Genomic DNA, 14,456 nt, shown 5'->3' with positions numbered 1-14,456 from the left:
CAGGCACAGGGTTTGCATGTGGCCGGTCTGATTTTACCAGCCGGGGTTGAATATACAGCAGGGAGCGAGCTGAAAAGTAACCTAGCCGTTTATCATTCCTTCGGTATTAATATCTAAAGCATTGGTATGATTTGGAGGTGGGGTATAAAAATTAATTTGGAATTGCCGGTGTCCTATTCAGCTCCAGCCCTCGGGTGGCTGTGCCTCGGGATATACTGCAGCAGCTCTTATTTATACGGCTATCTCCAGCACAAGGTCCTCCTGTGACAGGAAAACAGTAAAACTAAAAGATTAACCATAACCACATAAAATAAGACTTAAGATCTAACTTTATGCTGCCAGCTTACAAAGCTGTTAAGCCTGAAATGATGGAGGAAGCACTGATCTAGCTGTGTCATGGCTTTGGCTAGCTGTCCTGTTGGGGCAGATGAGCTTGCCTGCTGCCTGCCTGCTGCCTGCCCGCACTGGGAATCATTCCCATATCTTGTAGGGAAAAGCCATTCTGTTGGTTCTCCCCGTTCCTTCCAATCCGAGTATTTTAACCCCATGAAAACGTGCACTTTTTTTGCCTTTTGCTTTGCGAGGAGTGGGGTCACCGCGGTGCAAAAGGCTATTTGGAAAAGAAATCCAAATGGAGACCTCGGGATTCAACCCCCTCGTGCCGACAGGCTGGTCGGTGCCGCGGGTCCCATTGCTCCGACGGGTGTTCCTGCTGCTTTTCCCAGGGCAAAAAGGAAAGTGCGGGCATCCCGCAGCTGGTGCCCTGCAAAAGCCCTCCCTCCCCGGTTCCCCAGCTGCTTTGACAGGTTGGAGATGCTCAGCCGCTGAGGTCAGGACTCTGTTTGAAGGACAGATAATTAATCCAGCAAAGTAATCCACAGTTCCTTTTTGGCAGATTTATGGAGATAGCCTCTGTACTGGGGACTCTGCCTCATCATCTTTCATTTCCCAGGCAAAGTGAGTGACTTGTTGTATAACACGACCTGTTCTAGATAAGGCTTTTCATTTAGGGGAACTCTCCGGTCTAACAGAGATTGATTTTTCCCGGTGGAAATCGGAGGGCCCCGGCGCTCTCGGCAGGACCAGGACTGCAGACGGCAGTGTGTTTTCATGTTTGCTGCTGCTGCGCATCGCCTGGGGCGTGGGGAATCCTTTGGCTCTTTAAGAGGAGGATTTTTATCATGAACTAAATGGCAATTTAATTAATAGGCAGGAGGGGACTTTGGCCTGTGAGCTCTTGTTAGAAAAAATGTATTGTGTGACAGCAGTCTCACGCTTTGCTCGTGAGCGGTAAACTTTGGGTTTCATTTCTTTCCAGGACAGTCAGGAGACTTCACGTCTCCTGGCACGAAGATGTGAGGGTGACCTGCACTCCTTGGGCAGGTATCGAAGGGTTAAACCAGGGAAAGGGTCCCTGGGCTCTGCAAGATGCCCGCACGTCACTCCCTGCCTGCCTGACACGTTTCAGGTGCCGTGATGGATGGGCAATGGGAGATTGCACAAGGGCAAGCCACGCGTCCTTCCCGGGCCTTGGAAAGTCCTGCAGGAGAGAGGGGAGGGAGCACGGGGCTTTCGGTCGGTGAGCTGGTCTTTGGGGCTCTGCACAAACCTTTAGGGCATTTATTTATTTATTTTCCCCCCAAAAAAAGTTGATTCTTTTAGGAGACCGATGCAGTTTCTGGCAAAGCGCTCTCTTCCTAAAGCTGGCGCATCCCAAGGGAAGCATGAATTAGAAATCATTATTTGCACAATGTAATAGCAGTGTGAGTTACAAAAGCAAGAGGGAAGCATGCCTGAAAAGAATCATTCATATATATATGTGTGTGTGTGTGTGTGTGTAAAAATCCGTGCAGTAGCTATCAGAACGGGTTTCACGTGGTCTTAACAGGTCGGGAGTCCCCCGCTGCCTGCCTTTTGAAAGCGCAGCGTGAACCCTTGAGGTAAGGTTCAACGGCCGAAGAGGCGTCCCAGCCCTCCGCTGCTGAGCCCTCCCTTCATGTTTTGACCCGACCTAATGAAGGAGGCAGGGCAAAGCAAACCGCTTCCCTGAGTCCCTTAAACCGGACATCAGGGAAGATCCCTGGAAACAAGACTCGCTAATTTTAATATTCCCTTTGCCAGTTGGCTACATCGCGCCGGTTTTTTTCCCCCAGATTCGGATCGCTCGGTGAACTGCTAGGGTGTTAAAGTCCTCATAAATTACACCTGCTGGGAGGGCCTTCCGGCGTGATTTAAGGGCAGTCATCATAGCAGAACATTGCTGTAGGAGGACATGCTGATGGGTGGAAAAGTGCCTCACGCCGAGTTATTCGTCAAAGGCTGTTTTTCCACCCTGCCAATGCAAGGGGATGAGACGGCACGAAGAAGAGATGGTGGCTGCGGCCACAGCCCCTCTTTTCTTGGCTCGGTTCCTCCCCGTCTTCCTCCCCGCTGCTAATGATGCTTCGTCATCGCGTTGGCATCTCGCTTTGGCTCCCTGGTAATCCAGAAATCACTGGAAACAGATATGGTTGGGATAATGCTTTGCGTGGCAGGTGGTCCCCCAGCAAATGGCCTTCAGTAATTAAAACTATACATTCCCATTTATGTGTAAATACGAAACAAAAGCATATTTTTTGTTGAATTTCTGGGACTATTGAACTTCCTGGCATTCAACGTGTATTCAAGATGTTGGCAACCACTGGGAAAGGATGCGCTGTCTCTGTTCCCGTTGGGGCTAGAGAAAACAACCGTTTTGGAGATGGTTTGTAATATGTGTCTGAGCGGAAGATTTTCTGAAAGGTGTTGAGCCTGGAGATGTGGGGGTTCCGTTTAAAGCTGATTCAGATTTGTTACCAGGAATATTACAGCGTACTTCTTCGTATGCTCTCCTGACGAGTCTGCTTACCGTTGTGGAAGAGGCAGGAGAGGTGATTTGTGGGTCTCTACATCCAGCGCAGGCACGGTAGCCGTTAAGAAAGTGCCAATTTTTTGTGTACTCGCTGCGGGGCGAGACAGTGTTCCGCAACTGCTGCTCTGAGGTGGAGCAGCCCCTTCTCTTTTAGGAATGCACCTCCTGCACCCTGTTTATTAGGGCAAGATCCTCAGGTGGAGGGTTAAATTGTTGCATTTACAGAAATGAGTGAAATAAGCATTTACTGTAGTTTTCTCTGCGTTGCTCTGCTGTCTTGACTCACGACCCAGCTGTTAGCTGTTCTCCCGTAGAGGGGTTTTAGCATTAAATTCATGGAAGGAGGAAAGGCTGGGAGGAAAAAAGCCAAGCCAGGCAGTGCTGGTGATTTGCCTTCCCTTTGAGCCGCCGAGGACGTGGGGGAATGGTGGTTGTGGTCCAAGACTCAGCATCCTTTCATGGGATGAATTATCCTCAGAGCAGGAACCTTTAAACCCTGCGGGCTCTGTTCTTCTCCCTGATACCTGGCCGCAGCTCCCGGGGGCTTCGGGAGGGGGAATCGCACCTCAGGTAATAAATCTCTCCTTTTATTTTCTCGTCCTGTATCGTTCTAAAAAAGGGAACCGTGCGAGCATTTAATCTGAGTTTCTTTTGTGGCTCTGTGAGATCAGAAAATCTGCCAGTTGTGCTAGAACGGGCAATTAAATCTTTTGGGGAAGATACTAAAAACGCCTGTTTGCAGAGCGAACATGTGCGGAGGAGTGCCGACACACAGCTTTGGGCTTGAATTGCTTGTCCCAGAGAGAACTGTATCTTCTGGGAAGAAGAATAAACCAAAGCAGGAGGGACGGGCACTGTTTTCTAGAGCATCTCGATTTCACGCAGAGCGAAGCAATAAAGCACAGGGTGTAACAACCCCTTTTCCTTTGGAAATAACTTGTGCCTTTTGAATTGAAGCGTGGGGCAAGGTATCTGCCCTGGCGTGCTTCCCTGCGTATGGCACGGGGGCAAAAACTCAAGGTGAAGAGCAGCGAGGTGGTCACGGCAGCTGATGGACTATTTATACGATGATAACTGTGTCTGTTGCTGACTCTGTGAACCACATCCAACAGCATCTATTTCGGTGCCGAGGAGCCCTGACGGAGCACATTTTGATTAATAAATTATCCGGTGCAAGGTGTGTGATGGGTTCCCCTTTCACATCTCATGAAAGTCATCCGCTCCAAGTTCAGCGGCTCAGTAAGCCCGGGGCATTTTGAGGATGCAGCTCCCCGATACAAACGGCCCTTCATGGGGAGGTGGAGGAATGGGGAGGGGGGGGGATTTGTCTGCACGGGGGCATCGGCTTCCCCTGGCTGACAGGTAGCTCTTGGCTAAAGCTGGGCAATAGCTGCACCTCTCCCTCCGAGGGATTTGAACGATGCTCAAAGGCCAAAGGGGTAGGGAGGAAGGAGGAGACATCGATGTCTTTTTTTTATTTTTTTCTTTTTTTTTTTTCCCCTGGGTTTGAGCCAGTATTTTTAATGGCCTTTTTAAACTGTGAGAGTGTTGGCCGAGGGCAATTAAACATTATGGCCTTCATCTATAAAACCCCTCGTTATAGCAGTGTTTCTCCAAAATGATGCCTATGCCACCATCCGTTCCTCAATGAGCCTGGAAAAACACTCCGAATGGGCTACTGCGATCCATCCCATTACTCCCAACCCAGCGCCGCGTTGGTCCCTGCCTTCCTGCTCTCCTGCCTGGTTGCGGTGGATGGAGGAGCTGCTGCTGTCCCTGTACCTGCACACGGATGGAGGGATGGGGAAGTTTTCCTTCTCCTTTTACCTGGGCCATAACCAGAAGCTGGACTTGTATGTCCTGAGCAAGCCTGTTCCCTGCCAGGTGAGAGCAACCCGTCTGCCAGAAATGCATTCATATTGCTGTCCCAAAGTTCATTCTTTTTTTTTTTTTTCTTGTTCTCACCTTTCCTCTGTCTTTTGGAGTATTTAAAAACATTATCTGCATTCCTTTTCTTCTCTCTGCGTTCCCTTTCGCTGCTCAGCCTTTCTGCCCCATCTCTGATTCCTCCCCTGGGTGTCTCTCCCGGTCTCTCCTGCTGTCGCCCACCTCGCGCTGTGTCCAGCTCCGTAGGTTTGCAGTGGCAGCAGAGAGGTAGCAGCGGCGCCTGCCTTCCCACGGGGTGGGTGCTACCTCCTAGGCAGCCTCACCTTTATTTTCTGCTCCCTGCCCTGCTTTTCTTCAGGCCGTCTTTGCTTTCCCAGCACTTGAAAGCAGAGCTTCTCCTTTGCTGACAAAGACCCGTTTATTCCTTAGCTTTGCCGGCTCCGTGCGATGGAGCTGCGTCGCCCGTGAACGTGCCACGTCCTTGTCTGGATGGGGAAGGAGGTGGAGGACATGTAAGCCTCTGTTTAGCAGAAACCAGAGCATGGTCTTGGGCTCCCTTTTCAAATCAGGGGCATGGGAGTGAAGTCCTCGGTGTCCATCTAGAAACACGTCGGTGGCTCAGACCAGACCTCAGGCTAGGCAGTAGATGGCTCAAGTAGGGACGCGTCCAGCAGCTGATAACTCCTGAGCCAAGTGAGCCATCGCTTCATCGCCTGGTGCGGAGCAGAAGGTGGTGCGTGCCGTGGTGCGAGCGCTGCTCGTGGGAGAGCATGCGAGGGCGACGCGGAGGAGAGGGGGCAGCGGGGGCACCTTTCTGGAGGTCACTTGGCTTCCATGTCAAGTGCAGCCAGGACAGTTCCTGTCTGCGTCATTAAAAGAGTTTGCAAAGTGCAAACCTGGAGGCGGAAGGGTCTGCGCTGTTCCACGTCCTCCGAGAAACAGGATTATCTGGGGCTCTCGGCTGGGTCTGAAATCCCTGCAAAGGTTCTCCATCCCCTCTCTGTTCTCCATCCCGTGTCTGTGCATTGTGGTAGTGCCACAAAACCAGCGAGGAGCAAACTGCGGTTTGCTCTGTTGGCGTGCTCGGCAGGCAGCGCTGGCCACCGGTCACACAAGCCATCGGCCGGAGCTCTGGGGCGGCGTGACGAGGAGCTGGCTCAGCTCCTGGCATCCACCTGCCTCCAAGGCCACCGTTGGGCGCAGGCAGCTACGGGTGGCTGGCCGGGAGCTTGCAATCAGTGCAACTGGGAGCAGGACGGAGCAAGCACTGGGAGAGCAGTGGAGCGGACAAACGGGTTGAAAGTCGTCAGCCGGTGCGGCCATCTGCACCATCAGCTGCGGACTAAGCTGCGCCTAACCCAGGCTCGGCTTTTTCCTGGGTCAGGAAGCTGATGGAGAGATAACGGGGAAGAACCAGGCGGGGAGGAGAAATTATACAGAGGTGGGGAGGGAAAGACAAAATTGGCTATTTTTCCCCCACCTTTTTAAATTTTTTTTTTTCCTTGTTCTGAGGAAAGTGAAGGCATGTGAAGATGATTAAAGAGATTTTTGCAAAGAAAGCGTCTCGGGGGAACGTGCATTGTTCGTCAGCGTGAGTACTTCAGCGGGGATCACTGGTCAGAGGAATAATGAAGCGGTGGTTGGAGAGCCATTGTAGAGGAAATTATGAAAGGCCTCTGAGGGACGAGTTTGGAGACACCTCTTTCCCTTCTGAGGCTAATTTGCAAATCCGACAATTTTCTACTAGCAGAAAGGCGCCCCGGAGGGCATCGGATGCATATCTGTGTTGGGGAGGCTGAGCTGGAGAAAAGCCTCTGATGTGCAGCCTGGGAGGAGAGTATTTGGGTCCCTAATTTATTCATCTATCCTTCAAAAAATGACTGTGGTCAAATACAAAACACATCACCATTTTTAGGACACGGCGCTCAATGCCGTGTTTAGTCTTTTGTGTCCCATTCCTGCCCTATTGACCGATTTCCACTAAAATCCATTGGTCCCCGCGTTTACAGAGTCCTGTTAGCAGAACAGTATTTTGTGATTAAAAAGGTATTTTATTATGCTTTATATTAGGAGGAGTGTACCAAGATCGCCCTGATGCATAAACTTTACCATGGCAACATGGCATCCTGGAGCATTTAAATGCCTAGCAGCACAATTCAATATATCTCATGGAGCGTCCTTCAAACCTGGTATCAGAACTCGTCTCCTAAAGAATCAGCTGTAAATTACAGAGCAAAGGTGGGAAGTCATGATGAAGAGAGAGGAATGGTCCAAGGGAGAAAACTGGAGATCTTCACGTACAGCAGCAAAAAGTGAGATAAAAAAAACCCAAACCAACCCCAAACTAGGCTGCTGCTAATATTTTAAGTAGCTGTGTGTCAGTTTGTTAAGCTGGCCAGCAGTCAGCGGGCCATTTTGGGTGGAGAGAAGAGAAGACCAAGGATAGAAATGCCAGGCATTCCATCCCAGAGGAAGATAGAAAGGCTCGGTAATGGGGGAGAAAGGTGTTATGGCATGCAAGGCTCTGGGCAAGAGAGGAGATGCTGGCAGCCAGCGGCTCGTGAAAGCCAGGGTGGCTCCTGGGGCCAGGAGGGAGAGGAGAGCCAGAGGACCTGGAGGCTTTGGCCATCCCACGAAATTGCAGCGTGGTTAAACGGGGGATTGGAAGGGAGCGAGGGGGATGCTGAGTGATAGGAAACAACTTTCTGTGGCAGCAGATCTGTCTTGCAGCTCCCTTCCAAGGAAATGACAAATGTTGTGTGTGTTTCATTCACGTTGAGATATACTGAGAAGATGGGGGGGGTTCTTTTATTTTTGACTGGGATGAATATAGCGTACCTGCAGGGTCTCCTCGCTCCCGTTTGGGGCTGGGTCAGGGGTTTCTGCATACGGTGAGACGATGTGGGTAGTGGTGCGGGTGGCCATACGCCTGTGTGTAACCTCCTTGGTCATCACTAATTCAGCAGCCTCCTCCGGTATTGTGTTGGGCCGGCGTCAGATATCCCGGGATCCGTGTACCAACTGCTTGCTTTTGTCTGGCCGACAGAGACAGCACCTGGGACTGTTGCAAGGGCATTCCCACTGCAGGACGTTCATCTTTTTAGCATCTGCTGGCCGTGAGATTCAAGCGTTGTATTAATCCTCTCTGGGTGGCTAATTCCGGAGGAGTCAAGCCGAGGATGGGATGCTCGGGAGGCAGCACAGCCCTCCATGGCACCCTGTCTGGTTGCTTGCACGTAAGGACCGGCACAGAGGCCAAATTTGGCTCAAGTAGAGGAAAACAAGGCAGCTGCGTGAGGTCAGCACATCTGGCAAGAGCATGAAAGCAGGACAAGTGCCTGTAGTACTTACCCTAATGCTCTCCCTGGCACTGAATACATCCAGCTAAGAAAATTCCCGAGCTGCATGTGGCTTCTCTGTTATTTGACAGATTTTTTTTTTTTCTTTTTTCCTTTGATTAACCTTCCCAGTCTCTCCTTGAATACATGTGGACTTTTATCATCCTCAGCATCCTCTGGGAAGAGACCCCCACAGTTAAACTACCGCTTGTAAGGTGAAGAATCACTTGTGAGCTTGATCCATCTGCGCCTTCCTCTGATTAACCTGGACTGATGTCCCTTAACTCTTGTATTTGAAGAGAGAGGCCATGCCCACCCCAGGGACACGGTGCCCTGCGAATGCAGGCGGTTATTCGGAGGGGAGCACCTGGATTCGGCCCTGCTGTTGCGTATTTTAATAACCAAAAACCCTTTGAAATTCTTCAGCAGCCTGCAGCATTCGCTACTTTATCGGCTGTTGGAAGGAAAGCGCCGCTTTGAGCCCTGAGCTGGGGCAGGTGAGAGGAGGAGAGAACCGTTACAGCCGTTAGGTTTTAAAGCACATCGAGACAATGGGCAGGGTTCGCAGAGCCCACTGCAGCCCGTGCCCAGCCTGGAGCTCCTGGCCTGGCAGCGGGTCTGCTCTGTAAAATCTCTCTCTTAAGCACGGGGTCCGGTCACGCATGGCGGCTGGCAGGGGAAGAGGCTCGTGTCCTCCTGCTTCCCCCCTCTGCGTTACCCCCGCCACGCCATTTGGCATCGGCCGTACCAGCTGCTTGTGCTCACGCTGCCTTTTCTTTTGCTCAGGTAACACCAACAGCATCTTTGCGCTGGACTACATCAGCGGAGCTTTAACCCTGAATGGGCCGCTGGACCGGGAAAACCCCTTCTATAGTGCTGGATTCATCCTCACGGTGAAGGTGAGACCTCCTCCAGCCGGGAGGCATGTCGGCAGAGCAGGACGGGGAGGGCACCCAGCTTGGGGACAGGTCCTTCGAGGTGGAGGCACAAACCTGGGACACGTCGTTCCCGTGAGCATCCAGAGCCGTGATGTGCCCTTCCCCGGCCAAGCCAAGCGAGATGTTTAACACAGCCCCCTTCTACGGTGGCCCAAAATGTGATCGCCTCTATACGGATGTATAAGGTCATTTTTGGTGCCCTGCCTGGTCTCCAGCTAGGTCTGCCTGCGGCTGTGTCTGCTGGCAGCGTGCAGATGCCCTGGGCTTGCGAATAGCACGAGACACCTACATTCAGGCACCTGAACTGTGCCCGCTTGTGCCTATTTCCCACCTTTCACCCCCAAAACCCCAGCAAAACAGGAACACTTTGTCATATCAGCAGAAAACGGTGTAACAGGGCATCGCCTGCATCTGCCCGGCGCCGGCGGGCATGGGGAAGGAGTGATGCTGAAAGTTGCCTCGTCAAGAAAAGGCACTGGAGCGTGGTCTTCCAGCCCCACCTGAGAGCGGCTCCCCGGCTTCGCTCGCAGCCCTGTAATTAAAATCAATACCAAGCTGGGCAGCTGCTTGGAAACACATTTAGAAGTATAGATTCTGCTGGGCCGGGGTGGGGGAAAAAATCAGCGTCGTAGGAAGGGTCATTGATCGGGAGGGCAGCAGCCAGCACATCACCTTCTCATTTTGGCAAGCGCAATGCTTTGTCGGGGGGCAAAGGGGCGAGGAATTAGCAGCCATGGTCCCAGGCGCAGGTCATACTGTGGGGCTTTATGCACGGGGAAGAGATCTGCATCCATCCTTGGTATCTCTTGGTTTGGGCTTTTATAGTTTAAATTCAGTAGAAATCGAGAGAGGGAGGATTTTCTGTTTTTAATAGGGACAAAAATATCTGTTTAATCTTGGAAAGGTTTGTGAACCTGAAAACTTGCCCGTTTTCCTGCCTGCATGATAATGCAGTTCCAACTATATTCTGTTGATCCGAGAGGTTTTGATTTCCTCTCCCCACAAACTTTGCATCCTCCCGCAAATGCCAACCCTCTGCGGCCCGCATCCCTGGGACCCAAAATGTTCTCTGCTGCTCTCATCCTGGAGCGCGCAGTGAAAATACAGCTGGATTGCTCCTCGTTCGGATCAGCCTGTTCTGCTGTTGTGTGCAGAAGCGGTGAATAGCAATGAGCCGTGTGGGTCATGTTAGCGTCGCTTTTCTGTGCCCACAGCAAAGCAAGATTATCCAAAGGACAAGAGGAGGGACTCTGCTTGAAAAGGCTGTTCCACAAGTCTTGCTTCTCTGGCAATAAAATCTGCACTCTTTCCTTTTGGGAAAGCAAAATTAAAGTCCTTCTTGAGACAGAGGTGTGATATGAAGTCATGACTCAGCTCTGTATTTAGACATATCTTGCCAAACCTATTTTAAGGTCTAAAGCTAGTTTTCTTCTGTTGCCCTAGTTTTCTGTCCCTGTAGTAGTACTACGGTGGTTTGCTCCCTGCTCCTGGTCCCACCTCGGGAGATGGCAGAGGAGAAAATAGGAGTGCTCTTTGCTCCATCGGGGCTTCCCTTATTTTGAGGACTGTCCCCCACATCTCACAAGGCAATTTTTTGGTTTAACTGCTTGTGGCAAGGAAACCACCTACTCATCCCTCAGCGTGATTCCGAGTTCTGACAACTCGTTGCATGACAGGGGCAAACGAGCACTTGGCCACGGCCATCCCAAGTGGGACGTTAAACCCCTGGGAAGGTTTGCAAGAGCGCTGTGGGTCTGAAGCACGGGTGATGGGAGAGCTGGGTCACCATCCGTGCATGTTAATGGGTCAGCGGCGTGGAAAGGTGCTCAAGGTTAAGGGGCAATGGCAGCACCAACTGAGCACCCTTCCTTGGCAAGGCGGAGGAAGCAAAAGCTGCAAGAGTCTACTCACGGCATGCAGGCTTTCGTTTACATTTAGTCTTTTGAAAAATAAAGGCTGCCCTGTTGTCTTCTCTCCTTGCAGGGGACAGAGCTGAACGATGACCGCACACCCTCCAACGCCACCGTCACCACCACCTTCAACATCCTAGTCATCGACATCAATGACAACGCACCCGAGTTCAACAGCTCGGAGTACAGCGTGGCCATCCCAGAGCTGGCCCAGGTGGGCTTTGCCCTTCCCCTCTTCATCCAGGTGCAGGACAAAGACGAGGTGAGGTACCCCGAGCCGCGGGCACTTCTGTCCATCCCTTGTAGGGTGGCACTGGTGTGGTTTTGGGGTGATGAACCTGCGATGAGGTGCATGGTTATGTCCTGATACCCCCTTTTTCAGCTCAGTGCAGACACCCTCCCCAGAGCGCAGGCACGGCGTGTGCTTTAATGCAGGCAGGATTGCACGGCCAGCGAGAGCCAGAAAATAGGATTGTGTGGGATGCTGATTCTCGCCCGCTTCTGAGGGCTCTTGTCGGGCAGTCCTTTGCCATTCTGTTTTAGAAAGGCAGGAGGTTTTCTCCCAGGGGACCGGTACCGCTGCTGTCAGGGAGGAGGTAAGAGATACCTGCTACTAGCGTGGGGCTGGAGGAAGCCGGGGGGGGGGGTGGGGACTGGGATACCAGTTCATCGCTGCAAACCAGCCGGGAGCGTTGGTGACTTGTTCCTCCTTCGTGTTAATGGAGTTCCTATTTGTTACGCGCCGGTCCGTGCCACGTAGGGATTGCAGCATGTTTTCCAGCCTTGGGCTTGCAGCCTTCAATTACTCTGATTATTTGACTTGTGCGGTTCACGTCTGGCTGCTTCTGTGTGCCGGCACCCTTCAACCCCGCCACGCTGCGTGGTGTCTGCTTCAAACAAGTGCTGACACCTCATGGTGAACTTTCCAAAATCCTTCAGAATGGCAGGAGCATGTAGCCGGAGCCTTCCCTATTCCTTTTCCTGCCGAGCGAGAGATGAGGGGAGAGGGTTTGTCAGAATAAATGGCATTGTCAGAATGGTTTCCCGTGCTTCGGGTAAACGACGTGATAGCACCGAGGAATACAAAAGGGAACATCTCCCTCCCAAAATCCTGGTGGGTCTATTAAAATGTGCATCTTCTAAGATGCCTTTGTTGGCTGAAATGATGGCTTTGCTTTTCCCCAGCCCTAGGTGGAGTTCACCGTGTCTCGTAAAGCCACCCAGAAATCCCCCTTTTTTTTTTTTCATGTGAAGTGATTATGACACAGAACTCATAATCTACCTGTGACATGATGTCACCATCCGAGAGTTATGAGTTCAGCCTGAAGAGGTGCAGATGAGCTATTAAGCAGATAAAGAGACTGTTTTTTCTTGAAAATGTCAATTGCTAATAAAGAAGATATAAATATGACAGATGCTTAGGATAGTTTCTGAATAGAGCCGCTGTCGTGCTTTCTGAGAGATGTCAGCAGATCCGTTCTTGAAGGGCATTGTAACACTCCTGTTTGTGCCAGAAGGATGAAGGATCTGTCATTATTTCTGGTTAAAAGCTCATTTTACTGGAGTGATTCCCATTCAAGAATTCACTTTTCAGCCTTGCTAATTTTAAAATGGGAGAATAAAAAATAGCCTTGCCTTCCCGATCGCACCAGCAAAAAATAGACTCATTCTGTTGGTGTATTTCTTTAACTTCCTGAGAGTTCCCCAAAAGAATTGGCTGAGATTTTTTAAAACTGCTGAGAGAGGACCTCTTGCGCTGAGGGAGTCTGAAGGAGTTTTACTGTACGCGTCTTTGGAGACCATCATATTAGCACAGATTGCTTTGACCGTAGCATTATTTTCACTGATAAGAAGCACAGGAGAGCTGATGTCTTGGACTATCTGGAGGGAGGAAAGTTATAAGCAATTGGCTTGGTTGGTGGGGTTTTTTCCGTTATCCTGCGGTGGATCTGTCTTATTTCCCCTCGTTAATGCTTGCAACTGGATTAACCATCGAGGTAGCGCTTTGGGGGAAAAAAATAGGGAGAGGATATCCAGGTTGTGAAAAAGATAGTCGCCTGACGGTGATATTTTGGATGCTCAAGTACCTCATGAGAGTTGCGAGGCTTTTGCAATGCATCTGGATTTGAGATGGTCGAGGAGGCGCCAGGCCCTCTCGGCTCTCCGTGGGTGCAGGGGTGGAGGGATGGGATGGTGAGGTCCGAGGTCTTCAGGCAGGGACGTGACTGAGGACACAGCTGACAGAAGCTATTTTGCCAACGCGGCCTTCATGCTGGTGATGACATGATTCATTTATGTAAGGGGCAAAGGAAAACAAGAAGAGAATTATACACGTCTCCGGGGAGAGCAGATAAATAAATAAATGAGAGCACATGGATAGAGACACATGAAATCAAAGCTAGAGTCTTCAGGAAGATCGTTTTCCTTGAGTTTTGTCTCCTGCCTCCCAATCTATGTCATTAAGTCCTGGTAGACCCCCTTGGGAGGTTGGTTTCTTTCTTGAGCCAAGCCATCCAGTCTGCTTCTGGCACCTCCAGCAAGTTTTGATGCCTTTCCTTCAAGCCCTCCCACTTGTTGAGGTCCTACTTGGATGGAGCAACCTATGCCTGAACCCTGCCCCATGCAGGGGTCTCATGGGGTGGGGTGGTTGTGGGGAACCCACCTGCCATCGCACCCCGGTTGTGTCTCTGTAGAGCTGGGGAATGGGGTGTCGCGTGGGCCTGGCCTTTAAAACACACCGCGTGGGCTGCCAAGGCCGTTAAACAAGAAGGTGTTTTGTAACCGGGCCCACGCAGCCTTTTTAAATGGTGGGTTTTGGGTCTGTCTTTCTTCTGGTGTGTTTTGCACAAACTTAAATGATTGCTTTTTGAAGGAGTTAGATTAAACGATTCAGCAAAGCACTTAAAAATGTATTTGCGTTGCACACAAGACCGCGCTTGAAAGCACGCGCTTGAATTTACCTCTGTGTTTAAGTGCCTTTCTGGAGCTAGGCTGGCATTAACGTCTCGGACGAGGTATCTAAGCGGGGTGCCTCCAAAGAGAAACCCGTTCCTCTGAGTCTGTCCCTCGCAAACTCCCAGCTGCCGTCCCTCAAACGCGGTCATGGTCTGGCTCCAAGGAGAGCTGGCTGGGGGCGCGAGGTGGGACGGGCAGCGTCTCAAGAGGATGCACCCGGGTTGAGCTGAGATGACCCCAGACGTGGATTTGGGGTGCAGCCAAGAGGGGTTCAGCCGGGTGAGCTGGTTTTTCTTTTTGTATTATCTATGGCTTATTGAAAACACTTGAACACGAGGGAAATCGGTGCACCGGGTTTGCACGGGGTTTTGGACCTGGCCTCCTTTGAACCAAGAAAAAAAGTGTTATCCTCTGTGCGGCTGAGCTTCTCTCTCTGCCAGAGAGGCAGCAAACCACTTGAATACTTTTCCAAAGCCGTTTGAGAGCTGGTTCTGAAAATCTGTGAAAGTTTCTCAGTATTTAGGCTGAGCCTATACCC

The 14,456-nt window shown here is 51.1% G+C and overlaps 1 protein-coding gene across 1 annotated transcript in view; it reads left to right on the top strand.

Annotated features, from left to right (window-relative positions):
* The window catches only part of CDH23 (cadherin related 23), a 207,754-nt gene that overhangs the window by 106,667 nt on the left and 86,631 nt on the right, over positions 1-14,456 (top strand). The window contains exons 10-11 of the mRNA XM_075758935.1: positions 8,902-9,014; positions 11,037-11,225. Coding sequence (XP_075615050.1) covers positions 8,902-9,014; positions 11,037-11,225 — 302 coding nt within the window. The remainder of the gene's footprint in view (positions 1-8,901; positions 9,015-11,036; positions 11,226-14,456) is intronic.

Source organism: Balearica regulorum, chromosome 7 (genome assembly GCF_011004875.1).
Source record: "Balearica regulorum gibbericeps isolate bBalReg1 chromosome 7, bBalReg1.pri, whole genome shotgun sequence".
NCBI lineage: Eukaryota > Metazoa > Chordata > Aves > Gruiformes > Gruidae > Balearica > Balearica regulorum.
Note: the sequence above shows the minus strand (reverse complement) of the source record. Positions and strands in the feature narration are given on the sequence as shown.